Source organism: Brienomyrus brachyistius, chromosome 20, assembly GCF_023856365.1.
Source record: "Brienomyrus brachyistius isolate T26 chromosome 20, BBRACH_0.4, whole genome shotgun sequence".
NCBI lineage: Eukaryota > Metazoa > Chordata > Actinopteri > Osteoglossiformes > Mormyridae > Brienomyrus > Brienomyrus brachyistius.
Genome location: NC_064552.1, coordinates 2,374,231 through 2,399,015, shown reverse-complemented (window position 1 = coordinate 2,399,015; position 24,785 = coordinate 2,374,231). Strand labels below are relative to the sequence as shown.

The following is a 24,785-nucleotide window of genomic DNA, read 5'->3' as shown; positions in this document are numbered from 1 at the left end:
TGACTCATAAGGAGATGAGATTCCCTGTGGAATCCCACAGGCCTCTGGGCCATTGATCTTCTTACTCTATGTGCTGCCTCTTCAGAATGTAATGGGGGGGGGGGGCTTATGGTGTGGCTCAGTGGCTTAGGCCTCTGTGACCAGTGAGATAGTGGGTAGGGGGGCAATCATGCTTGGGCACAGTACAAGCAATCGGGTTTAGTGTGAGTGCAGCCATAACCGAAACCGAGAGCAAGATGTGATATGCAAGAAACCCCATTCCAATGTATCTGTACTTAAAGAAATGGCAAAATAAAGCTCAGTTGTTCAAGCATGAACATGAGTCACCTGAGTATCCCGAGATGCTCAATTAAACAAGGTCTCCGACTCCTGTCATTTTGTCCTGAATACAATGTTTTTCATTTTCGTCACTGAGCAGGTGAGGAATCTGTGTCCCTTGTGGAAGGTCAGAGGTTTGAATCCCCTGACTCTCAGTAATGGTGTCTCTGTTCAGCTCTTGAGTGAGGTGCTAGGCCTCAGCTTCTCCAGGGATGCTGGCTGCTCCTGCTCTCTGACCCCAAGTCTGCCTTACTTGGATATGCCCATTTTTGGGCATGTGTTTGAACTTTTGTTACCACAGTAAAACAGTTTCTGGTTTTCTCATGTAAGAAGACATCTAATAAAATAACAAATCGAAGCAAGTCTTCCTTACTTGGATATGACATCGCTAATTAAATGAATGTGCACGTTAATATAATCTAATGAAATAAAAAATGAAGCGTCATAATTTTGTTGGAATGCAGAGAAATAAAAGACAAGACACTGGTTCTGGGTTTCAAGAAAATGATCTTTAATTAACTGGTATTGTTTATAAAATCAGCCTGGATGCCGATGTACACACGGCGGGTGTGTGAGTGTGGGCGTGTTGCTGTGCGTGAGGTTTAGCGTGTTCTCCATGGCCGTGGGGTGCCGCATGCGTGTGTCCCTTATGACGGAACATAGATGGTGGGCGGTGGGGTGAAGGATCGAACTGCTGAGGCATAATTACCCCCCCAAATGGTAAATCTTACTCCCAACACCACACATGTGATGTTGCATAATGCTCTTTGTTTTCTTTTGGTTCCAAAAAAACAATCCAGACAGCTGGGCCTCAACCTACTAACCTTATCTGAGGCTAATGAGTATGAATTATATGCACAAATGCACAGGGAATGTCACACTAATGCTAATAAGATAAGCAGGAAGATGTCCAGCACAACGGTACACGTCCAAGATGAAGAATAGAAGGGGCCCCACTGGATGTATAGGAACCGCCCAGTTCTCTCTACTGCGGACTGGAATGTAGCATTTAGGCCCCCAGTCTAAGACAGGAGATGGACTGTGGGGCGCTTGTTTGTGTTTGTTTGTGCGTGCGTACGTGTGAGGAGACCGCTGCCAAGGCGACGGGGTCAAAGTGTGTGAGCGACGACAACACGATACGTAAGATACTAACACTGGATGAGGGAGTGGGCAGGGTTACGGGTCTACGGGGCTGGGATGGTCTCTCTGATTCTCGGTCACAAAAAAAATGTTGGTAAAAGTTTGTGTCTCAGTGGTGGACAGTGGTGCTGAGAGATGGGGCTGGGTGTTGCTTGTCCTCAGCCATAGGATTACCATCACTGGGAGAATGGAGGGGGAGAGATAGAGAGATTTTTTCAGTGCAACATTTATAATTTATAATGTTTCAAACACGCTACTTTTGCTACATTAAAATATAGTAACATATTTCACGGCAAAATATATATAATATGTCTGAACAGAACCAGAAATATCAAAGTGAACTGTAATCTGTGCTGTCAGAGTTGCAAGGTCTCGATGGTTTTTGCAGTTAACAATGAAAGTGCCTCGTCCCAGTTTGTGAATGAATGGCAGCATGTGCTACTGGATTGGAGAGAATCATTTCTGCATGGTTCCATCAGAAGTTAGCCGCTGCTGTCCACGCCTTCCCACGTACCTCATCGCTCCCCGGCTCTGCGGCGCCGTCTCCTTGAGAAATGTCACCCTGTAGGCAAAGTGAGTGTTAGCATTAGCGTTATATTTTACAGTAAATATATACACAGTGCCTATAAGCTGGACAGACATTTCTGAAGTGATCGCAAATCTGTGCTGTCAGCTCTCCGAGGTCTCGAAGGGGTTTTGCGATGACCAGTGAGAAGATTTCCCCCTCCCCCACTTTGCTCCCCCTGCTTACCTCATCGCCCCCCTGCTCTATGGCGCCCTCTCCACCCTGCAGGCAGAGACAGGAAGTGTCACGACCAGTGTTAACATCACAGTAGGTTTTTTTAAGGTTTGTAGAGATTTGTAGATTTTCCTCATGTTTCATACACAATAGGGATGATAAGTCAGCACTGTCAAATATTAGAGAATGTGTATGAAATGGAAGAAGCTGTAAAAATGAATAATAAATGAGCTACTTTTAAACATTATTTAGCAACAATACAATTGTCATTTGTGCGTCTCTAATAAGTCTGAGGTTTATATGTTTTGAAGTCTTACATCTATGTCTCAGTATGTCATTTTTAAATAGTCAGATTGTTAATGTCTTTCATATTGATATTTATATTCTATTTGTCACTTTTTTTGCACAATGAACGATCAGATCATCATTTCATCTCAAAATATGAACCATGTATGATACAGCTGAAAATGACAATAAAGATCTTTGACAGTGTAAAATTAAACAGCTAAACAGAACCAGAAACGTCTAATAATCTCAAATCTTTATTGTTGGATAGAGGTCCAAGGTCTCAAGGTGGTTTCGCAATCAACAAGGAAAGTGTTTCATTGTCCTGGTTGGGAATCCACTGCAAAGCCTGCTGTTGCATGAAGCGCAATCATTTCTGCATGGTTTTGATCCGTGATCAGAGCTAAGCTGCTTCTGCTGCAGTCCGCTCCCTCCTACTTACCTCATCACCCCCCTGCTCTACAGCGCCCTCTCCCTGAGAAAAGTCACCCTGCAGGCAAAGAGACAGGCAGTGTTAGCAATAGTATTAGCATTTGCAGCGGTGGGTTTGCTGCACGATTTGTAAATTTCCTCATATGTCACACATAAGTTACATTTGTTGCATAGCTAAATTATATTTTGCTGATCACATGCAGAAATTTCAAAGTAATTTCAAGTCTGTGCTGTCAGACAGAAGTCACATATAGTCTCAGTGGTGTTTCGCAGTAAACAATAAAAATGTTTCACTATATACTAGCAAAATGTGCTACTAGATAAAAGAGAATCATGTTACTGTCACTGGACTTCTGAGGAATACAGTGAAATTGCTGTTCCACAGCTGCAGGGGCGGGGACAGGTGCCCAGAGGGGACAAAAGGACAAGAAAACGGTGCAATAGGAGACAAACTGCAGTGCAATAAAAGGGAAGACAGTGCAGAGGACAGTACCTCATCACCCCTCTGCTCTACGGCGCCCTCTTCTGGGGAAAAGTTACCCTGCAGGCAAAGAGACCAACAGTATTACCAATTGCAATAACATTAACAGAGGTGTTATTTTACCGGTTTATTGAGAGATCTGCAGGTTTCCTCATGTACCATACATACTCCAGTTTTGTTGCATACAGATATAATGATTTATGGATTTTTACATTAAACATTCATTTTACATTAGACCTCGATCAGGGCTAAGCTGCTTCTGCGGCTGTCCGCTCACTCTTACTTACCTCCTCAACAGCAGGGGGCTCTACAGCGCCCTCTCCCTGAGAAAAGTCACTCTGCAGACATAGAGACAGGCGGTGTTAGCGTTAGCAGCGGTAGGTTCCGCCAGAACAGTCAGGTGCATGTTGCCGTGTGTCACGCTAACATGCAGAAAGCTGAACCTCGTTTGGTTCTCCAACTCAGGGCAGCTCTAGTGCTCTTACAGCACCAGCAAGCAGCAGCGACTACAGTAACTACTTAGTAACTACAAGGCTAGTAATAAGTATGTTTATTCCTTTGAGTCGATTAGTTGGAAAAGAGAAAAACTCTTTTTCCAGAACGTATGGGAACTATGTAATAATACATATATATGCCAATGCATACTTGCGTAGATATTGTCACCTATAAAAATCTTCTATTACATGCCCCTACTTCATTAAACCTAATTAGAACAGTATCTTGTGCAAATCGCCGTAAATATCCCGTCGTCGTATAAACGGTAAAACTCCGCCACCTGGCGACAAGCTGGACCGGTTTGAAGATGCGGGAGAAAGCCGAAGTGATGAAAGGAAAAAGGGGAAGTGGTTTAGGAAAGATTGCATAGAAAAGAAAAAGGAAAGTGCAACGGGTGCATAGCTGCCAGGTCCGCGGTGTCCCTGCCCAGTTGGGCTATTTTGAAAATTTAGTTGCAGCAGACTGTAAGGGGGAAAAGAAATGTATGATTATTAATGCAAATGACTCCTAATGCTGAGTAATACTGAATCGCCAGCTACCCAAAGTCAGAGACAGACGCACTCGGAAAGCAGGGCAGCCATCTCTCACGCATCTGACGTGGCACTCATGATTTAGACTCCACATAAATCGAAATGATTCCATTATACGTCTAAAATTAGCTCTATCATAAGCGTTGGGGTAGTTTGCAAAACCTACAGACTATTTGCATGGTAATAAAACCGTTACATACATGCAAATGTGTGTACAATCTCAAAATTAACATTTCATTCCAGCCAACCGACCGAAGTTGGCAGTCCTGGGAAAAGAGAGTGCGTGCGTCTATGTGACGTCATTGTGTTTCATAGTGGTTTTAAAACGTTGTACATTTGAATGTGATCAGCATGCAAAATACTGGTTTATTTCTTTGAGATGCAGTATAATGGTGTTTAAAATATTGGGCTGGTTTCAGTTTCCGTTGGCCAGATTTTAAGCACACCTTGGGCTGGAGATTTTTGCTGGATTTCGCAACGCTTAGCGGCTGGTGACGGACTGCAGTCTAACTGCAATGCAGGCGGCGCTGGGTCACCGCGGCGCACACGGGCGGGAGCTTCTGACATGCGCAGACTTACCGTCCATTTCGCTTACCTTACGCGAGACTGAGGTGAAACTAGCCGGCTCGCGCCGTGGCCCCACATTCTGAGGAGGAGCTTCACCGTGACTCGGCTGGTGAGCGCAGTAAAAAGACTGTCAGTGGGGTTCCCAAACGATTTGCTGCCCCCCAGCGACACTGTCCGAACGATTAACGGGTATTTACGAGGTGTTTATAAACGTTAATGGAGGTATGGGAATGTGAAGGTACTAGCAGAGTCTAAAGTCGTTTCTGAATCGCTTGTCCGACGTCATCCAGACCAAGGCATTGCTTCTATTCGACCATTTCCCTTCTGTGGCCAATAAGTTATCACCGGATGATTCCACCAGTGTGTGAAAATCACTATCTTTCTTAATGCTTGGGTCCTCGGTGGTCATTCTGTTAGTGTTTTGTATAGCCCTTCTTTCAGTACTATTTTACACTTGTGACAGGTCGCTCATTGGAAGCTCAGCCTATTGTATTTATCAGGGGATGCCACTCCCCCAAACCCCCTAACTGGGCAAATTTTATCGCGGGACCACGGTGGAGGGCCGAAACGCTTTTCCCGGACACAGTTCCATGGCCACTAGAGGGCCGTCACGGTCTGCCACTGGCACCGACCAACGGCTGAGATATCCTCTTATATGAGGTGCAGTAGCCACCTAGCGGTACAACAGCTAAACTGGAGGGTGCGGGTTCAGATCTCACCGGGTTAACCAGGCCAGTCGATGCCACCATGTTCTCTACTTCCGTCATTGTTTGCTGGGAGATGTCATCGGCTCCTTCAACCACCGTGTCTCCCACTATGCCAGCTTGCTCGGTGGCCCAGTTAGTCACTGCGAAGGGAAGGCGAGTCTTCATTTTGACAGTTCATTCAAGCTGCATTAGTTTATTTACTTAGTGATGTTTATTAGTTGCCGTATTTACAGTTGTGTTGAAGTACCTTAATAATAGTCTAGTACATCATTTAATACATTGTGATGGATGTGCTTACATGAATTCACACTTGATACCACTCCTTCCTTTGTCTTCGATCCTACAACAGAGTAAAAACAGAAAAGGCATAAGTTCTAGCTTCTTGGTATAGCACTAAGTGGGGGGGGGGGGTGGGGGGTGGGTTGAACTTTCTCTAGAAAAGATGACTTCTTGACTGAGTCAAAGGCCAGAGTCTTAAATGGCACACAGGTCAGGTCCTGTAACTAAAGACTCTGGGAAGTAACATCATTCCATACCACAATGTGCACTGTGCCAGTCAGAAATGCAGAAAGCGCCATAAAACCTTGGAGATTACCAGGAGTGTGTGGGGTGTTGCCTCAGCACCATGCAGCAATAAGCATGAATATTTGAGCCGGGTCTTTCGTTAAGTGATGGAAAGGTCAGCTGACATTGACTAGCTAGTTATCTGTGAATCCATGTATCAATGCAAGCTGACTGGGAGTGAGGGAGGCAGGTTTCGGGAGAGATTTCTGAATTTTTTCCATCTGCAAAAAATCAGTGGGATACAAATAGCTTTGAAGCCGTGGGAGAGAACGGCAGATTTCTAAAATTAAATTTACAGATTTACTGTCATTTTACTTACGTTTCAATGGTTTAAAACAGTCTGTTTTCTGTAATGTTAGACAACAATTCTACATCATTCCATCACTGGATTTGTGACGTCCCACTGAATGGGAGGTGGACCCCCACCTCGGCCTGGGCAACACGGGCCTCCTTTTCTGCCCCAGGCCATCAGCACTAAAGGAAACACCCAAGTCTGTCTGCAGTAACTAACAGGCCCATAATGATCATGCCACACCTGCCAGCTCCGGCACTGTAATTATATCATTATCTCATATTCCTGCTGCTGGCCTCATTCACCATTACATGGCAAAGAATCATCACTGGCCTGATATGACATCTGAGTGCACGTTTGTGGTGTCTGCCTGTTAATACGCCTACAGAAACACCAGCAAGTCGTTAAGACAAAGGCCAGATAATTACCTTTGACTTAACAAGACAGAGATAATTTAGCCCCAAGTTATGATTTTTTGCACCAACTGCACAGTAGCGTTCTGCTAAATCTGTTCCAGTGTTGGGATACACCGAGAACCAGCTGGACACTGGAATGTGCATGCCTGTGTTTCTGTAGGGTTATATCTCTCCCTACATTTCCATGGGAGCTGCGGAAGAGGACTCGGAGCAGAAGGATTGGAAGGGGATGCAGGCAGGACGCACCCTGTCTCCACGAGGGAGAATACAGCCTCATAATGTAGCTGCCCCTTACTGTTCTGCTTCCTTCTTCCCCAGTCCTACTTCTCTCACTTGCAAGAGACCCACATAAAGACCCAGTAAGACGCGAAGGTGTCTACTCAAGGGAGTGGGGGTGAGGGGGCTGTTTTCCTGATGGAAAGATTATTGTTGAAGTGACCACATTACTGTCCTGCGCTCCTGACTGACACCAGTGCCATTCTTTCACCTCTCGATCCCCCCCATTCCGTTGACAGATCCTTACCTACATAGAGGACCCCCTCTTTGATCTTGGAGCCCGCCTCCTCCACTCCTGCCTTGGTCTTCTCTGCAGCATCCACGACGCCTCCCTTGACCTTGGAGAATCCCTCAGTGAGCTTGTCCACCTTGGCCTCCCGGGCAGCACCCCTGACTAAGTTCATGTCCGAATGTCTCGTGGTCCTGGTGGTTTCTGCTGGGGGATGATGTGAGTGACTGCGTCGTCTGGCAAATCCAGGCAGGGGGAGAGTCTTATACGGTCGTACTTCGCTGAGGGCCAGCCCCTAGAGCCGGGCTGTCATGGGGGTGTGATCCTTAGATGTTCCAAAGCTTATACACACACACACACACACACACCAGTGCCTACTGCCCAGCAAACACAAGGTGCACACAGTCCCTAAACATACACCTGAAAGTAATTAGTTTTGTTCAAACAAGTGTAAAACAGGTTTGGTAAAATAACGAGCGATTTTGCCAAGTATGCAACCCAAATTAATCATTCATTGTTTTAAAAGCTCTGAGGCAGGCTGCCCCTTCCTGTTCACCACAGACACGACTCCACCCAGCAGGACAAACCAGCTCACACTGACTGGCTCCTCCTGCCTAGTGGCCTCCCAGATGCTCTCTTACCTATCCTGTCCTGGGGAGTAAAGCAGGGATTCACCTACAGGGGCTCGAAGGAGTCTAACACTCAACTACCATTGTTACAAGAAAAAAAACACGACGAAAACAGGAAGGACAGACAAAGAATAAAGGGGGTTGTTTAAATGCTAGTGTATGTGAGGGTATGGATGCCAGTGCCACAGGGGGCATTTCGGAAGGGCGGGGGCACAGGGCACACCCTCCTTCACAAGCTCCGTTTGTCTCATATTTAATCTGGAACATGGTAGGTCCCAAAATTACTTCAAATAAAAGCTGCTTTTTGAAAGGAAACCTTTTGGTTGGGTAGATTCCCGTGGGTTTGGTCTGGAAAACGGTTTGGAAGACAGACAGAGAGACATATAGATAGAATCAGCATTCAAATATATATCTAATAATGTTAGTTTTGAAGATTATTTCCATGGTTACAGTCTCTTGTTGCAGCTTCCTGCATGTTTTATATATTGGCGAAACTAACAAAGGAACACAGGTTAAAATTCAATTCCTTTCACTTAATCACACATTGGGTCATTTACAGCTTCCCTAAATAGTTATTATACTGCAGGAGGAATCAAGAGTGTCCAGAGGGGAGCCAGGCAACAAAAAGAGAAGCTGCCCACTGTACTACCATAGTGTATCAGTATGCTGCCTTTCCCATCCTTCATCCCCCTGCTGGTGATAAGCAGTAATGCATGTTGTTACCGGGCTCCATATTATATGCCTACTGAACTAAACATAGCCCCACCTTACTCATTCCTCTCGGCCTGGCATATTCCAACACGACTTGCTTATGTCCTGGAATGATGACTGTGATAAAAGCCTAACATGTGCTTAAGTAGTTCAGGGTGTGAGTCCGTGTTGGGAAGCTCACTTCGCCTCTCCAGTCTCTCTTTACCTGTTGAGAGGCAGACAGATCCCCCATGTCAGATATTTCGTCAGCCGACGACGACCTACTGTGCTCCTCTGAAAGCTGTGTCTCTGACCAGCATGCAAATAAAGTTACAGCTGTAGTTTTGGAGGCCATAACCATACTGTTACCGTGCGCCCTTTGACATTAAGAAAAGCCTTTAATGTTTTATATAAAAGGCCCATCTAACAACAGGAACAGCAAAAAATTTTATTAGCTCTGCTAATTATACCGCTGGACCAGATATGTCCTCTTCCTGAGACCTAGTGAGTGGATGCTTACACTGTCCTAAGGGATTTCCAAAGTCTGCTATCTGAATGCACTGAGGACGGCAAGACGACATCACTTTTCACATGTACTGAGTGAACAAAAAGACAATCAAAAATGTTTTTCAGAACCATTTCACGAGTCCATCTTCAGGCAACTGAACTTGAAAACGCATTTAAAAAGATGATTAAATAAAGTCATGAGTTGTTTCTTTCTGTTAACTTGGGTAGTTAATTGTAGCACAGCTATAATGGTTGAACTATAATTTAACTATAATGATTGATCTCCCAGATGTTTTTATCCAAATCGATGAACATTTAGAAAAAGCAGAGTCACACAGCGCCTGGAGCAACTGCTGACCTTTGGATCTGAACCAACGACCTCCCGATCACAGGCACACTGCCTCCCACAACACTGGATCCTACGCCTGACATGTGACATTAACAACTGCTCCTTTAAGTCCAGTACATTTCCCATTGTACTGAAACTGCTTATGGTGTAGGCTTTACTTAAAACAGAGCAACAGTATGTTTTCTAAACGCTCTTCTAAATAAATTATCTAAACTTTTTTTAAGCAACACAATGTTGACATTTTCAAGTAAAGTAATTATGATCACAGCAAATGTTCTTGGGGAAGTTCAGACAGGTTTTCCTAGCAGATCACAGTAGGGGAAGCGCTGTCAGTACCTCAATGGGGGCAGTGATTTTTTTTTCACACTGTAGACCATTGTTCTTATTAATCACCTTCAGAATGGCGCCATCAGACCTAACGAGGGCCGAGGAGAGCATGACTCATAAGGAGATGAGATTCCCTGTGGAATCCCACAGGCCTCTGGGCCATTGATCTTCTTACTCTATGTGCTGCCTCTTCAGAATGTAATGGGGGGGGGTGGCTTATGGTGTGGCTCAGTGGCTTACGCCTTCGTGCATGTGACTGACAGTTCACTGGTTCAGCTTCTGTGCTTGGCAAAGTAGCTACATTTCTGTTGGGCTCTTGAGCAAGACCCCAAGCGTTACTCACACCTCTGTATTTGTGTATGTCTTTTAAAAAAACGAGAAAACACATTCCAGTGTACCTGTACTTGAAAATTTGGCAAATAACGCTTCATTCTGCAAACATAGACATTGTCACACCTCAGTATCCTCAATTAAATTAGATCACCGCCTTTTTGTCCAGAATTAATCGTCTTGATTTAATCTTACCGAATGCGTCACTCAGCACATAAGGGACTTGTGTCCATTTTGTGGAAGGTCAGAGGTTTGAATCCCCTGACTCTCAGTAATGGTATCTCTGTTCAGCTCTTGAGTGAGGTGCTAGGCCTCAGCTTCTCCAGGGATGCTAGCTGATCTTGCTCTCTGACCCCAAGTCTGCCTTACTTGGATATGCCCATTTTTGGGCATGTGTTTGAACTTTTGTTACCACAGTAAAACAGTTTCTGGTTTTCTCATGTAAGAAGATATCTAATAAAATAACAAATCGAAGCATCATAATTTTGTTGGAATGCAGAGAAAGAAAACGACACTGGTTCTGGGTTTCAAGAAAATTATCTTTAATTAACTGGTATTGTTTATAAAATCAGCCTGGATGCCGATGTACACACGGCGGATGTGTGAGTGTGGGCATGTTGCTGTGCGTGAGGTTTAGCGTGTTCTCCATGGCCGTGGGGTGCCGCATGCGTGTGTCCCTTATGACGGAACATAGATGGTGGGAGGTGGGGTGAAGGATCGAACTGCTGAGGCATAATTAACCCGTTGATTTATGGGTTGCAGAAAAGCCAGTTCTCCTCACTCACACTACACATGAGGAAGGGGCCGGGTGAGGTAGGGCTGAAGAGTTGATGGTGTAGCAGATTTATTTCAGGTGGCTGTGCTCCCTTCTACCTCTCTTCTTGCCACTGTTTCTTCTCCATGACACACTCCTCTTGATAATGTGCCATTAGCCAAAACCCACCCCCTCCCACGTTATGCTACTGACCTTCATCCATTCCTCTTTCCTTTCTGCCCCATGAAGACATGCTGCTATGCCCTTTTCTCCAGCCCTTCATCTTCTTCCGTGTGATGCATCAAAAGACGAGGAGATGTAAGACATCAGATGGGAGAAGAATCTCTCACGGCCTCCACACTCAGGAGAGGGGGCCCTCCCCCTAACCACTGACCTGTATGGTGTTTGGTGGCCAGGTGTGAGTGGCAGACAGCTGGGCCTCAACCTACTAACCTTATCTGAGGCTAATGAGTATGAATTATATGCACAAATGCACAGGGAATGTCACACTAATGCTAATAAGATAAGCAGGAAGATGTCCAGCACAACGGTACACGTCCAAGATGAAGAATAGAAGGGGCCCCACTGGATGTATAGGAACCGCCCAGTTCTCTCTACTGCGGACTGGAATGTAGCATTTAGGCCCCCAGTCTAAGACAGGAGATGGACTGTGGGGCGCTTGTTTGTGTTTGTTTGTGCGTGCGTACGTGTGAGGAGACCGCTGCCAAGGCGACGGGGTCAAAGTGTGTGAGCGACGACAACACGATACGTGAGATACTAACACTGGATGAGGGAGTGGGCGGGGTTACGGGTCTACGGGGCTGGGATGGTCTCTCTGATTCTCGGTCACAAAAAAATGTTGGTAAAAGTTTGTGTCTCAGTGGTGGACAGTGGTGCTGAGAGATGGGGCTGGGTGTTGCTTGTCCTCAGCCATAGGATTAATATCCCTGGGTGGTGAAGGAAAGAGGCAGAGAGAGAGACAGATTTTTTAAGTTCTGTTGTGAGTTTTGTAAATTTCCTCATGTTTCAAACATACTCTACTTTTGTTGCATTAAAATATAGTAACATATTTTATAGCAAAAATATACACATATATATGTCTGTAATTAAACAGCTGAACAGAGCCAGAAATATAGAAATAAGCGCTATCAGAGTTCCATGGTCTCAATGGAGTTTTGCAATTAACAATGAAAGTGTCCCTGTCACAGTTATTGAATGAATGGAAACATGTGCTACTGGGTTAAGCAAAATCATTTCTAAATGGTTTTGAACCTCGATCAGAGCTGAGTTGCTTCTGCTGCTGTCTGCTCCCTCCTACTTACCTCATCACCCCCCTGTTCCATGGCACCCCCTCCTTGAGAAAAGTCACTCTGCAGACATAGAGACAGGCGGTGTTAGCGTTAGCAGCGGTAGGTTCCGCCAGAACAGTCAGGTGCATGTTGCCGTGTGTCACGCTAACATGCAGAAAGCTGAACCTCGTTTGGTTCTCCAACTCAGGGCAGCTCTAGTGCTCTTACAGCACCAGCAAGCAGCAGCAATGATTCCCAGACTCACATGGGTTATTCCACTCAGGTGTTAGACAGCAGGCCGTTAATACGTGTAGACAGGATTTGTCATGTGTCAGGGTTGGTGTGTCTCTTTCGTACTAGTAGAAGGCATTGCAAGATGCTGCAAGGTCATGCCACATTAAGTACAATACACAATTTCAGTTAATTTCAGGGATTTTTAAGCATGCGGGTAGAATTCTGCTTCAAGCGGGTATTCCACAGTTCAGTGAAATACATGAGCTGTAACTCGTAAAGGAGAAATTAATCTTAAATAAATTAAACCAAATTAAATAATGGCGAACTGGTGGCCATTAACATGGGCACCGAATTCTGTACATCAGAAAGTCTCCTTAATATTAAAATGGTCATTTGGAGTAAAACCCGCAAACCAGATCTGGCCTGGTGTCCTTATGCACAACGGACCAATACTGGTCCGAATCCGCTTTCTGGATTGGAAACTGACGAGGACCGTATATGGGTCACTGTTACACTGAATGATACCCAATCTGGCCTGTGTCTGCAACAGAGTGAAAAGTTACATTCAGATCAGTGAGTGGCTCAGTGGGCTAACTCTCTACCTGTGAGCAGAAGGTTGCAGGTTTGAGACCTGGCATGAGCAGAATGTTGCAGGTTTGAGACCTGGCCTGAACAGCAGGTGCTATGTATTAGCTGACCCTGCACTGTGACCCTCATGCTATGGAGATGGAGTCAATGAAGAGAAGCCTTCCAATGTACTTGTGCAAATAAAGCATGTTTGTTAAATGTGCATCAGACTCACTGTAGACTAATTCAGCATCAGAATCCCCCTTTAGCGTATGTGGCTGGTGAGTGGCTCAGTGGTGTAAGTCCCTGTGCTTGTGAGCGTGAGGTTGCTGGTTCGAGCCCCAGCCCCACTGGAATGGTTACATGTCTGTGGGCCCTTGAATGAGGCCTTTAGCTGACTGACCCTATATTCTAAAGAGATGTGTAGCTGTACTTGTGCAAATAAAAGCATTTATTAAGGTGTTTGCTCCAGGATGCTGGGAACAGAGTTTAAGCTTTTATTTGTACATTTACACTAGAATACATCACTTACCTACTCTATATATATGAAGTCAGACAGCATGCACCCCCCCCCCAGAGCAGGGGGTTAAAGGCCTTGATCAAGGGCCCACAGACACGTAACCATTCCAGTGGGGCCGGGGCTCGAGCAACCTCCTGTTCACAAACACAGAGACTTATTCCACTGAGCCACACACCAACCACATAGCTCAGGGATCCTGGAGCAGAACTAGTCAGTCTGGGGGAAAAACAAAAGAGTCTAAACCACATTTAACCAACAGACATGCTTTATTTGCACATCAGAGAGGCTTCTTTTCACTGACTCTGTTGTACTTCCCATAGCTTGAGGGAGGGGGGTAGGGGGTCCCAGTACAAGGTCAGCTAATGCACAGTGCTCTCTGGTGAGGATAGGGCTTGTACCGGCAAACTTCTAATCACAGGCACAGAGACTTAGCCCACCAAGCCACTCACTGCCCCCATTTGAGCTACATCTGTATTTAACTTTTGACTCTGTGGCAGATTTGGTAACATTCAATGTAAATCTGGCCCATATATGGCCCTTCTCTCTTTCAAATCCAGAAAATGACTTTGGACCAGTTTTGGTCTATTGCGCAAAAAAGACACCGGGCCAGATCCAGTTCATGGATCTGAATTTCTGAACAACATTTGGGCCAGATCGGGATCACACTCATCTTGCTACATGGGGCTTCTTGGATGTTGTCCAATATTAATACCGTAAAACAACATTTTAGTGCAGTAGTAAGTACAAATTATTAGTAATTAATATTGGTTTATTGCATTTAATCGATTAGTAAGAAAAGAGAAAAAATGTATATAACATAAATGTGAGTAATAAATGTTCACTTTTATAAATGAATGATTTAGAACCATTAGCAGAGGACCTGAGACAGGCTGCAGTGCAGGTGGAGCAGGTGGAGCCGAGTCACTGTGGTGGCAGGTTAGTAGCACCGCTGTTCACGCATCACACGCACAACACAAGGCCCGCAGCCACACAGTAAAATAACGGTTTAAACCCCAAACTGTTTTTGTAAAACGATCAGGCACATATTCAGGTAGCAAAATTAAGACTTTAAGTCCCACTGGAAATTTGCTTCAGCAACCTAGTTGACCAAAACTATGGAGGGGGCACCCTCCCCCCCCCCATTCGATAAACACCCACACACACACACACACACACACATTTGTAATTATATCTTTGTGGGGACTCCCCATTAATTTCTACGGGGAAAACTCTAATCACAACATGACGACCCTAACCCCCACCCAGCCCTAACCTTAACCCCCACCCAGCCCTAACCCTAACCCCCACCCAGCCCTAACCTTAACCATAAGTAACCAAACGCAATACAAGACTTTTGGCATTTTTACTTTTTTGATTGTATTTACAGATGTTCGTGGGGACCTGAAAAATGGTTCCGACAACATTAAAGAATCAGGTTTTTATTACATTGTGGGGGGGGGGGACATTTGGTCCCCAAAAAGTAATATAAAAGTAATCCACACACACACACACACACACACACACCACCCTTCACCACATCGCTGCTCTTTTGGAATAAGTAATTACTGTTCCCTCAGATAGAAATAAAAACATGTATAAAGACGTTAGATAAGAGGGGGCTATGACAAAGTGGTGGTGGGGGGTGCTCCGTATTGACACAGAAGTTAATTACCAACAGATTTACCCCCCCCCCCCCCAAAGATATGGTGTATGTTGATGCACACAGAAGCGTTGACGCACCTCTGCTCCCTCACAATCATACACGCTGCCTCCTCCCCCTCGCACACATGCAATAACAAAGTGGTTCTGTCCCCAAAGAGAGTGAGACAGTGGGCAGTAATCAGAGGACAAAACAGCACTGTAGACTAACTGGCCAGAGGTAGTCTCCCGAAAGTCCCACGCTTCCACTTCCGAGAGAACATCCCTGCCCAGGCCGTGAGCGCACTCATCCTGCACAGCTTGGTTCCTCCCCTTCAAGGTCACCTTCAACATCCTCCCCACTCTGAAACAGTTTGCCTTATTGCAGTTGTTTACCTCAGTGAAACTGTCTGCCCCATTCACAGGGGTGAAGATACAAACAGAGCCTGAAGATGAACAGGAAAGTAGTTTCTGAATTGCTTTCCAGATGTCATCAAAATAAAGATGAGTATGTGTAAAGTATTTTGCATTTTAAGATCCATGATGTCATAGCTTTTGAGATTGAGCCACTGGGGACTGACAATGTCATACACCCTTCATCCCAGAAAAAATAACAAGTAGTTTTTGTCCCTCAGACACAATTAGTAACACAATATTATGGCTGGAACATTCTGAACCAGGCAGAGCAGGATTTTTATTTTAATAAGTTTGAAAAAATAAATGCAGTCCCCACAAGCACTGAGAGTTAGATCACTGCTTCAAGGTTAGTTTATGTTTTGCACACTGTCAATGCAAAGTTCCAAAATATTACAAATTGCAGCCATTTGCAGAAAGTCTCATGCACCAATCCAGGAAGGGCTTAACTGCCAATTGCAGCAATCCGGGACAAGCTTACCCGGGATTCGCAGCAATCCGGGACAAGCTTACCCGGGATTCGCAGCAATCCGGGACAAGCTAACCCGGGATTCGCAGCAATCCGGGACAAGCTGACCCGGGATTCGCAGCAATCCGGGACAAGCTTACCCGGGATTCTCAACAATCCGGGTCAAGCTCACCCGGGATTCGCAGCAATCCGGGACAAGCTTACCTGGGATTCACAGCAATCTGGAACAGGCTTACCCGAGATTCATACCAGTCTATGGTGATTATTGTCCTACCCTGATGAGAGTGACTGGCACCAGCCAAAGGTCAATATTTCATACTGTACAATTGCAAACCCCCCATCACATGCTGAGAAAAGCTGCAAACTACATGCTGTGCATTCATCCCTCCCCCCAACCCCATCCTCCATCTTTGAATAGCCACCTCATAAACAGCTTCATCCTGTCATCAGCAACACAGTGTTTTGCCAGAAAGATAAAAGAGCGGGTTAAAAACAAGAAGGTCAGAGAAAACACAAAATTGTACATGGCTTCTTGCTAGGTTTCCCATATACTGTGGCTCACTGACTTTGGAACCTGGCAGAGGGATCACTGTCACCAACTGAACATTGTAGCTTCGTGTCTTCCCTGGCAACCTTACCAGGAAACATGACATCACAGTCAAGCTTGGATCATCAACACTGTCTTTTCGAGGTTTGCTAGTACCCTGGTGTAATGCGAGATGACTGGCTATTCTTTGGTGCCTCTCAGTCTTGCAGATTTACTTTGTATAAAACCAAGAAGATCAGAACTTATCATTCAGAATGCAGGGCCCCCTGAGTCTGCTAGGGCATCCGTGCCCCTATATGGCCCCCTGCTGGTATGGGTTACAGAATGTGCTGTGAAACCACATCAGGTGGTTCAAAAGTCAGTCAGCTGCAGTGCTGTGATGTTAGACCCCATCCTTCTCTCTCTCCACCGGCTTTCTATAGGTTCTTGTATCATTTTTTGGGATGGCACCTACCTGCATCAAGTTGCTCTTTAAGGACCTACAGTCCATCTCATCTTCTACGATAAGCAAAGATTGCCAAATGGTTCCGTCAATGCATGGGAAGGTCTTGCTTTTCTCATGTGGTGCCACAATGGTGGAGTGAGGTACCCAATTACTTTAGTTACATTAATTTAATTACATAGTCTTCAAGAAACATCTTAAGACCAATCTCTTCTGAGAACTACTGAACTAACTTCACTTTACAACTGACCTTCCCGACCTTGTTATCGTCAACATTCCAGTAGAATGATTTCAGTTGGTGTTACTGGATGCTCCACTGTCATTTGCGCTTAAACTTTCGACTAGATTCTCTACCGGATTCTTCAGTCAGTGTTTTGTGCAGCTCTGATTCCAGTGATCTTGCACCTATTACTGGTCATTCACTGGAGGCTCAGCCTAACAACACTTGTGCCTGTTGACTCTTTACAGTTGACATCTTCTCTGACTGTTTTGTAGAAAACAATCTATCAATGTATGTGTGTGTGTGCCTGTATATATATATATTACTTATATTATATATATATATATAAGTGGCTCTAGGGGAAAGTATGCTTTATATTATGAGTTCAGTTCTAACTATTAGAATATATATTGGGCTATTTGACCAACTATGGCGAAATTGAGCAGCTCTCACTCTAAAATCCTGTGGTCAAACAGCGCCACCTGCTGGACCGTGATGAGTAGCTCGGTGGGTGCGGCTTCCACACTCACCGGGTTAACCAGGCCAGTGGACGCTGCCACGTTCTCCACTCCCTCCATCGTTTTCTGGGACACGTCGTTGACTCCTGCGACCGCCGTGTCTCCCACTATGTTAGTCTGCTCAGTGGCCCTGTTAGCCACTGTGAGGAGAGGGCAAGATTAAATTTTTACAGTTCGATTCTTGACATTTTTACCCATTTATATTACTTGCGTTACTTATAGAGATAACTCACTGCATTGTATCAAGGTAGCAGCAATACTATAATCCAATTCACCTTGACTGTGCAACGTCTTCTAACCATAATTTGTCTTATTTGTCCTTGAATGCTTCTCATGTGTATCGTTAGAAATGCTTCTATCTTGTTTTCATGTGTATCTGTCTTCATAGTTACTGTGGTTTTCTGCCTGTGAGTTGTGCTGCAAAAATTCTTTGTAGGTATGCAATGGTAAAGTCTTATCCTGACTTGTAAGCTGGTTTAGTTTGTTTGCTTAGTGATGTTCATTGCCTGCTGTATTCACAGTTGTGTTAAGGTATCTTAACAATGGCTTAGTACATTGTTTAATGCATTGTGATGGATGTGCTTACTTGAATTTACACTTGATACCACTCCTTCCTTTGTCTTCGATCCTACAACAGAGTAAAAACAGAAAAGGCATAAGTTCTAGCTTCTTGGTATAGCACTAAGTGGGGGGGGGGGGGGTTGAACTTTCTCTAGAAAAGATGACTTCTTGACCAAGTCAAAGGCCAGAGTATTAAATGGCACACAGGTCAGGTCCTGCAACTAAAGACTCTGGGAAGTAACATCATTCCATACCACAATGTGCACTGTGCCAGTCTGAAATGCAGAAAGCGCCATAAAACCTTGGAGATTACCAGGAGTGTGTGGGGTGTTGCCTCAGCACCATGCAGCAATAAGCATGAATATTTGAGCCGGGTCTTTCGTTAAGTGATGGAAAGGTCAGCTGACATTGACTAGCTAGTTATCTGTGAATCCATGTATCAATGCAAGCTGACTGGGAGTGAGGGAGGCAGGTTTCGGGAGAGATTTCTGAATTTTTTCCATCTGCAAAAAATCAGTGGGATACAAATAGCTTTGAAGCTGTGGGAGAGAACGGCAGATTTCTAAAATTAAATTTACAGATTTACTGTCATTTTACTTACGTTTCAGTGGTTTAAAACGGGCTGTTTTCTGTAATGTTAGACAACAATTCTACATCATTCCATCACTGGATTTGTGACGTCCCACTGAATGGGAGGTGGACCCCCACCTCGGCCTGGGCAACACGGGCCTCCTTTTCTGCCCCAGGCCATCAGCACTAAAGGAAACACCCAAGTCTGTCTGCAGTAACTAACAGGCCCATAATGATCATGCCACACCTGCCAGCTCCGGCACTGTAATTATATCATTATCTCATATTCCTGCTGCTGGCCTCATTCACCATCACATGGCAAAGAATCATCACTGGCCTGATATGACATCTGAGTGCACGTTTGTGGTGTCTGCCTGTTAATACGCCTACAGAAACACCAGCAGGTCGTTAAGACAAAGGCCAGATAATTACCTTTGACTTAGCTTTGTTTTAGACACAGATATAACTGCATATTAACATCTGGCTAACAATGTTTGTGAGGTTCATCATTCACTCTGAATAGCAGAGACTGAAAGTGTGATTTCATCTTTCTAATTACGGCCTTTTACACACACAGCTAAACAAACTGTTTTTTTTTTGACTGGTTAGTTCTGTGTTTTCCAACCGGGGACCCACTGACGGTCCATGTTTTTGCTCCCTCCCAGCTCCCTGCCAAGCAGTACACATTTTTGCTTCCTCATCAAAACAAAAACATGCACTGTCTGCGGATCCTGGAGGACCAGACTGGGAAACACTGGGCTAGCTTATCAACTCAGAGAGCAGACTGGGACTGACCTGGTTGTGGCATTACCAAATGGAGGACAGGACCTGTCCATCGGTCCCAGTGTCAGTATACCCAGAGACATAGCTGAGCACACTGTGAGTGGTTCCGACCCAGCTTTGCTGCGTTCGGCGAGTGCGTGTGCATGTCTGTGTTTCCGTAGGGCTGTGTCTCTCCCTACACCTCTGGAGCAAGTAGCATTGTCGTCATGGGAGCTGCAGAGGGGGATCGGAAGGGGATGCGGGCAGGACGGACGGTCTCCGGGGGGCAGAATGCAGCTTCGCGATGTGGCTGCCTTTTTGCTCGTCTATGTTTTTACTGAGACTGCCCTACCCCCAATAATTAAAATTCAATTAAATTATGCAAGTGGCTTGAACGGGATGGAGGGAATTGGAAAAGGGAGAGAGAGAAGAAAGCAGTAAGAGAGAGTGAGAGACCACAGACCCAGGTTTTGCCTCCGAAAATGGCTGTTTGTGATGGCTGACCTCATTCATCGTAACCAGTGAGCTACGTCTACGCACGCAAGTGTCATGTGTGACGTTATTCTGTTTAGGAGAAAAACATACCCCCCCCCCCCCCCCCCGATTCTTATGGCACGGCGCGTTGCGGTATCCAAGCCCCGCCCCCTCACAGAGGTGACCCTGACGTCACCTTGAGACTCAGGTCTGGGGCCACACCAGTCATTACATTACCATTAAATTCACCAACAGGGACATATTACTAATTAAGATTAAATAATTTAATGTACCATTTTGTTTTACGATGACCTCCTTAGGACATGCTGTAATTCAGTGTAACATGTTTAGCTGTAATACTGAGTACCCAGCACCCTTTGCATTCCTCACGCCGTTTACCGTGTCCTGATGAGCAGGGGCGTAAAGGAACGGAGGCGGTGGCCCCTGGGCCTCGGTCTGGGCTGCGAGACTCTACTGACAGCTGCTGAGCCCCCCCCAGTCCCTGCCCCCCCCCCCCCCCCCCCCCGCAGAGACACAGCTGCCAATCCAGGCTGCAGTTAATAACACATCCTGAGCCCTGCCGGTCACATGGCTCCATGACATGTACGGTTTGCCTCCCCCTGCCCCACCCCCACCCGTAGGTGATGGGCGGGGGGGTGGGGGGGTCGCCTCCTGAGACAACTTTAAAGTAGAAGCGGTACATTCTGCGATGAAATGTTCTCCTTCATGTCTCTCTCCCCCCCACCTCAGAAAGACCATAAAGCCACAGTCACAGCATTGAGCTGGTAAAACACAAACGCTTCATGGGTGTGTCCACCAGGGGGCAGTGTCAGTCTTCTGATGTGGGGATCCTGCCGCAGTGACGCACTGGTGTGTGTGCGAGTGTGTGTGTGTCGTGCTGCGCTTCTGAGCTCGGACTCTGTGTCCCCCCGGCAGGGTGCACTGGGGCGGAAAACAGGATGTTACCAGCATGCGATGCAGGAGCCAAGTCAGGAGCGTGAAGCACCCAGCTAGCGATGTTCCTCGATCCCTCACTGCAGTGCAGCACAGTCCATCCTGCCCTGGCCCTGCACAACATCCCTAAACCCTGAGCTCTGATCTCAGAGCAGTTCTCCCTGCACTGTAAAGCCAGGCTTTGGATGGTGGCTTTGCAGGATGATAGTACACCTGCGACTGGTATAAACACAGGAGCCTAACACACTGCATCCTGGGTCATGTGACTGCATGTTCCAAAAATAACCAGCACTCCTCTTCTTCCTTCTTCCTCAGTCCTACTTCTCGCACCTGCTGGAGACCCACATACCAGACCCATTAATACGCGAGGGGGAGCTACTCGGGGGGGTGGAGGTGAAGGTGGACCTGCTTTGTTCCTGATGGAAAGATCATTGTTGAGGTGACCACGTTACTGTCCTGCACACCTTTCCTCAACCTTTCGACCCCCCTCCCCCCCGCTCTGTTGACTGCTCCTTACCTACATAGAGGACCCCCTCTTTGGTCTTGGCGGCTGCCTCCTCCACTCCCGCCTTGGTCTTCTCCGCGGCAGCCACGACGCCTTCCTTGACCGTGGAGAATCCCTTCATCAGTACATCCATCCTGGATGGAGGAGGGCAGTGCTGGTCCCACGGGAAGCTGGTGAAACTGTGGAGGCGAAAGGCAGACGGTGGGACGAGGAGTCACTGTCTGAGTCTGAGTGTCACCGCGAGTCTGTGCTGGTGCGTTTGCCTGCACGGATCTGCTGCTGCTGCAGCTCCGTGCGAGAGAGAGAGAGAGAGGTGGGGGGGGCGGGGGGGGAGAGCGAGCGAGAGAGAGAGAGAGAGAGAGAGAGAACAGCTGACAGCCTGGTGTACCTCTCCACCAGGACGTCGAGGAGTGAGCAAATGGGTAAGCAACACGGGGAGGAGAGAGAGAGAGAGAGAGAGAGAGAGAGAGAGAGAGAGGGACGAGGAGTCGGGATGCAGAGATGCTGGGAGCTGCTGAGTATTTAAATCAGACTGCAGCCTCCCCTCCCCCCAGTACAGAGACACGCAGAGGGCGCAGAAACACAGCCCTGCGGCGTGGCGCTGACTGGCTGCACGTGAGGCGCCCAGCATCCTGGTGGGAGTGTGCAGGGTGTCCCGATCTGCTTTTTAAGGTGCCAAAGCATCTCGGCTCATGTACTGACATCATCACTCAGGCATAAAAAAAAAAAAAAAAACAGGAATGAGCCAACATCTGGCTGCGGAGGCTGCGGACTGTGCGCGGTCATGCCGGCGTCCCGCACGGCCGCCAGTTTTATTTGCAAAAAGCACTGCAGAGCTATAAGGAGAAAGGAAAGGCGTGAAGAGAGAACTGTGTCTTCTGCAAAAACCTTCCATTAAAATGAAGGTGCTACCATCCACTGTTTCATTATAAACACAGAGAAGGAGCCCTTTTGTAAATAAAGGCAACAATTTGAGTATCTTTATGCCTGCCAGGCACTGGCGGCTTCTGATGTCATGGAGGCGGGACATCCTCCCTCCACACACACCAAACTGTCCTGACACCGGGAAGAGGAGCTGCCGGTGCAGCCCGCATCATCTCCTCTGCACACCAGGACCAACCAGTGCCTCAGCTTCCCTGAAGGGAGGCTGGCTGTGGTGTCCCTGGTCAGAGAGTATGTGTGACGCAGGAACGTTGCCCGACTCCGGATCACGAGCCCCTATCAGCAGGCAGGACAGCGGAGTCCCGCTTTGTGAAGGCGTCTTGGAGGACAGCTGAGTCATACTCCTGGTTCCGTAACCAGGTCCAAGTATCCCGTGTTCCTCACATTCCTATCTCAGCATTTAATCCCCATCTGCTGTACCCCCCCCCCCCCCATTCCTGCACCAGCCCCCACTGCCCTCCCCATGTGGCCCCCTGATTGGCCAGGTTTCTCATTTGCAGCCGGCGGTAGCTTCCTTCACCTGAGGCGGCTCATTGATCGCCTCCCCCTGGGGGGCCCATGAATCAGGGCGCTGGGGAGCAGTGGACGGGGTGGGGGCTGGGGGGCGACCCTAACATGCACATTTGCAGAGCCTGCCGACATCTGACTATGAAAGACACAACCCTCCCTGCAGTCCCTGCAGCTCCGTGCTAAAGCATGTTAGAAACAGGAGGTTCAGCTGCTACACAGTGAAAGAGTAGCCCCCCCATGCAGGAAGTCCAACCCTCAACCACACTGGAGAGTTTACACCCCCTCATCACTATAAATTCCCTTCCAGGACATGCTCTTTAATCACTGCATAAAACTTTGAGCATCACCGACACAGATGAAACCTCTCAATAAGATCCGTGTCACTGATATTGCCCACTTGTGCTCCTCCCCAGAGCGGAGGCATAAGAGCTGGTGAGGAAGCTTTCAGTGCTCAAGGTCACAGGGGGCATGGCACCACCCAGGGGATTAGTACCACATCACACCTAAATGAGAAGGCACACATGGGGTGGGTTTGCAGCAACACAATTATTCCCTATCTTGGTGGATGGAAGGAGCTTGTCCATTGGGTGAAGCTGATGCAAACGATGCCATCAGAGCCCTTATTCGCCCTTGTGTGTTTATTTTCATTCTCCTGCCAAGCCCATCAGTAAAACCTGACTGTGACGATGCACCACATTCATTCAGGTTTTCATTCAGATCGATTGAAGTGTCATTATAAGTCAGACAGAGCGGACGGCGGCAGAGCGGTTCACCGGACACGAGCGTGTGGAACAAACACATCGCGGCACTGCACTACAGGTCAAATCAGATTGTGAAACTGCGAGAGAAGCCCCCTCCCCCAGCGCAGCACTGCACTACAGGTCAAATCAAATTATGAAACTGCAAGAGAAGCCCCCTCCCCCAGCGCAGCACTGCACTACAGGTCAAATCAAATTGTGAAACTGCGAGAGAAGCCCCCTCCCCCAGCGCGGCACTGCACTACAGGTCAAATCAGATTGTGAAACTGCGAGAGAAGCCCCCTCCCCCAGCGCGGCACTGCACTACAGGTCAAATCAGATTGTGAAACTGCGAGAGAAGCCCCCTCCCCCAGCGCGGCACTGCACTACAGGTCAAATCAGATTGTGAAACTGCGAGAGAAGCCCCCTCCCCCAGCGCAGCACTGCACTACAGGTCAAATCAAATTATGAAACTGTGAGAGAAGCCCCCATCCCCCCCCGTCTTCATGCTGAAAGGGCCCCTGTCGCTAAGCAAGGGAGTAAGAACCAGCCTTGGGAATGCAGGAGGGGTTGGGGTGAGGCCTCGGGATCATGGATGAAGCTGCTATAAATAACCCCCCCCCCCCCCACCACCACACCTGCCCCCATCTGTGTCCAGCGCTTTTCGTAGCACAATTCTGCTCTGCAGTACTGATCTCAAGCCAACCGATCTGTGCTGAAGGAAGCAGCCCATTGGCAGGAGCTTTGCTAGGCACAGCCTTGTCCCGCCTCCATTATTACAGACACAAAGGGGATTGGGTGAATATCTGCCTCTTCCCCACTCCCATAAGACCCAAAAGCGAGACAGCGGCGGGG

General features: G+C 47.0%; 2 protein-coding genes across 4 annotated transcripts; both read right to left on the bottom strand.

The window, feature by feature from the left end:
- Window positions 1–805: 805 nt before the first annotated feature.
- LOC125715314 (gamma-synuclein-like) lies at window positions 806–7,925 on the bottom strand. 2 transcript variants are annotated; one of them, XM_048986631.1, is made up of 10 exons: window positions 7,490–7,925; window positions 5,993–6,034; window positions 5,707–5,834; window positions 5,016–5,093; window positions 3,683–3,733; window positions 3,408–3,455; window positions 2,925–2,972; window positions 2,210–2,245; window positions 1,973–2,020; window positions 806–1,637 (listed from the first exon to the last, which is right to left on the bottom strand). In XM_048986631.1, the coding sequence occupies exons 1-10, from the start codon at window positions 7,644–7,646 to the stop codon at window positions 1,635–1,637; spliced, it is 639 nt and encodes a 212-aa protein (XP_048842588.1). In that variant the 5' UTR covers window positions 7,647–7,925; the 3' UTR covers window positions 806–1,634. The 2 variants fall into 2 exon arrangements, with proteins under 2 accessions (XP_048842588.1, XP_048842589.1); XM_048986632.1 differs by lacking the exon at window positions 5,016–5,093 and having other exon boundaries at window positions 7,490–7,907.
- A 2,896-nt stretch (window positions 7,926–10,821) lies between these two features.
- Window positions 10,822–22,041, bottom strand: LOC125715315 (synuclein-like). Of its 2 annotated transcripts, XM_048986633.1 has the most exons (6): window positions 21,754–22,041; window positions 18,502–18,543; window positions 17,928–18,055; window positions 16,611–16,628; window positions 12,380–12,427; window positions 10,822–12,004 (listed from the first exon to the last, which is right to left on the bottom strand). In XM_048986633.1, the coding sequence occupies exons 1-6, from the start codon at window positions 21,872–21,874 to the stop codon at window positions 11,996–11,998; spliced, it is 366 nt and encodes a 121-aa protein (XP_048842590.1). In that variant the 5' UTR covers window positions 21,875–22,041; the 3' UTR covers window positions 10,822–11,995. The 2 variants fall into 2 exon arrangements, with proteins under 2 accessions (XP_048842590.1, XP_048842591.1); XM_048986634.1 differs by lacking the exon at window positions 16,611–16,628 and having other exon boundaries at window positions 21,754–22,040.
- Between the last annotated feature and the right edge of the window lie 2,744 nt (window positions 22,042–24,785).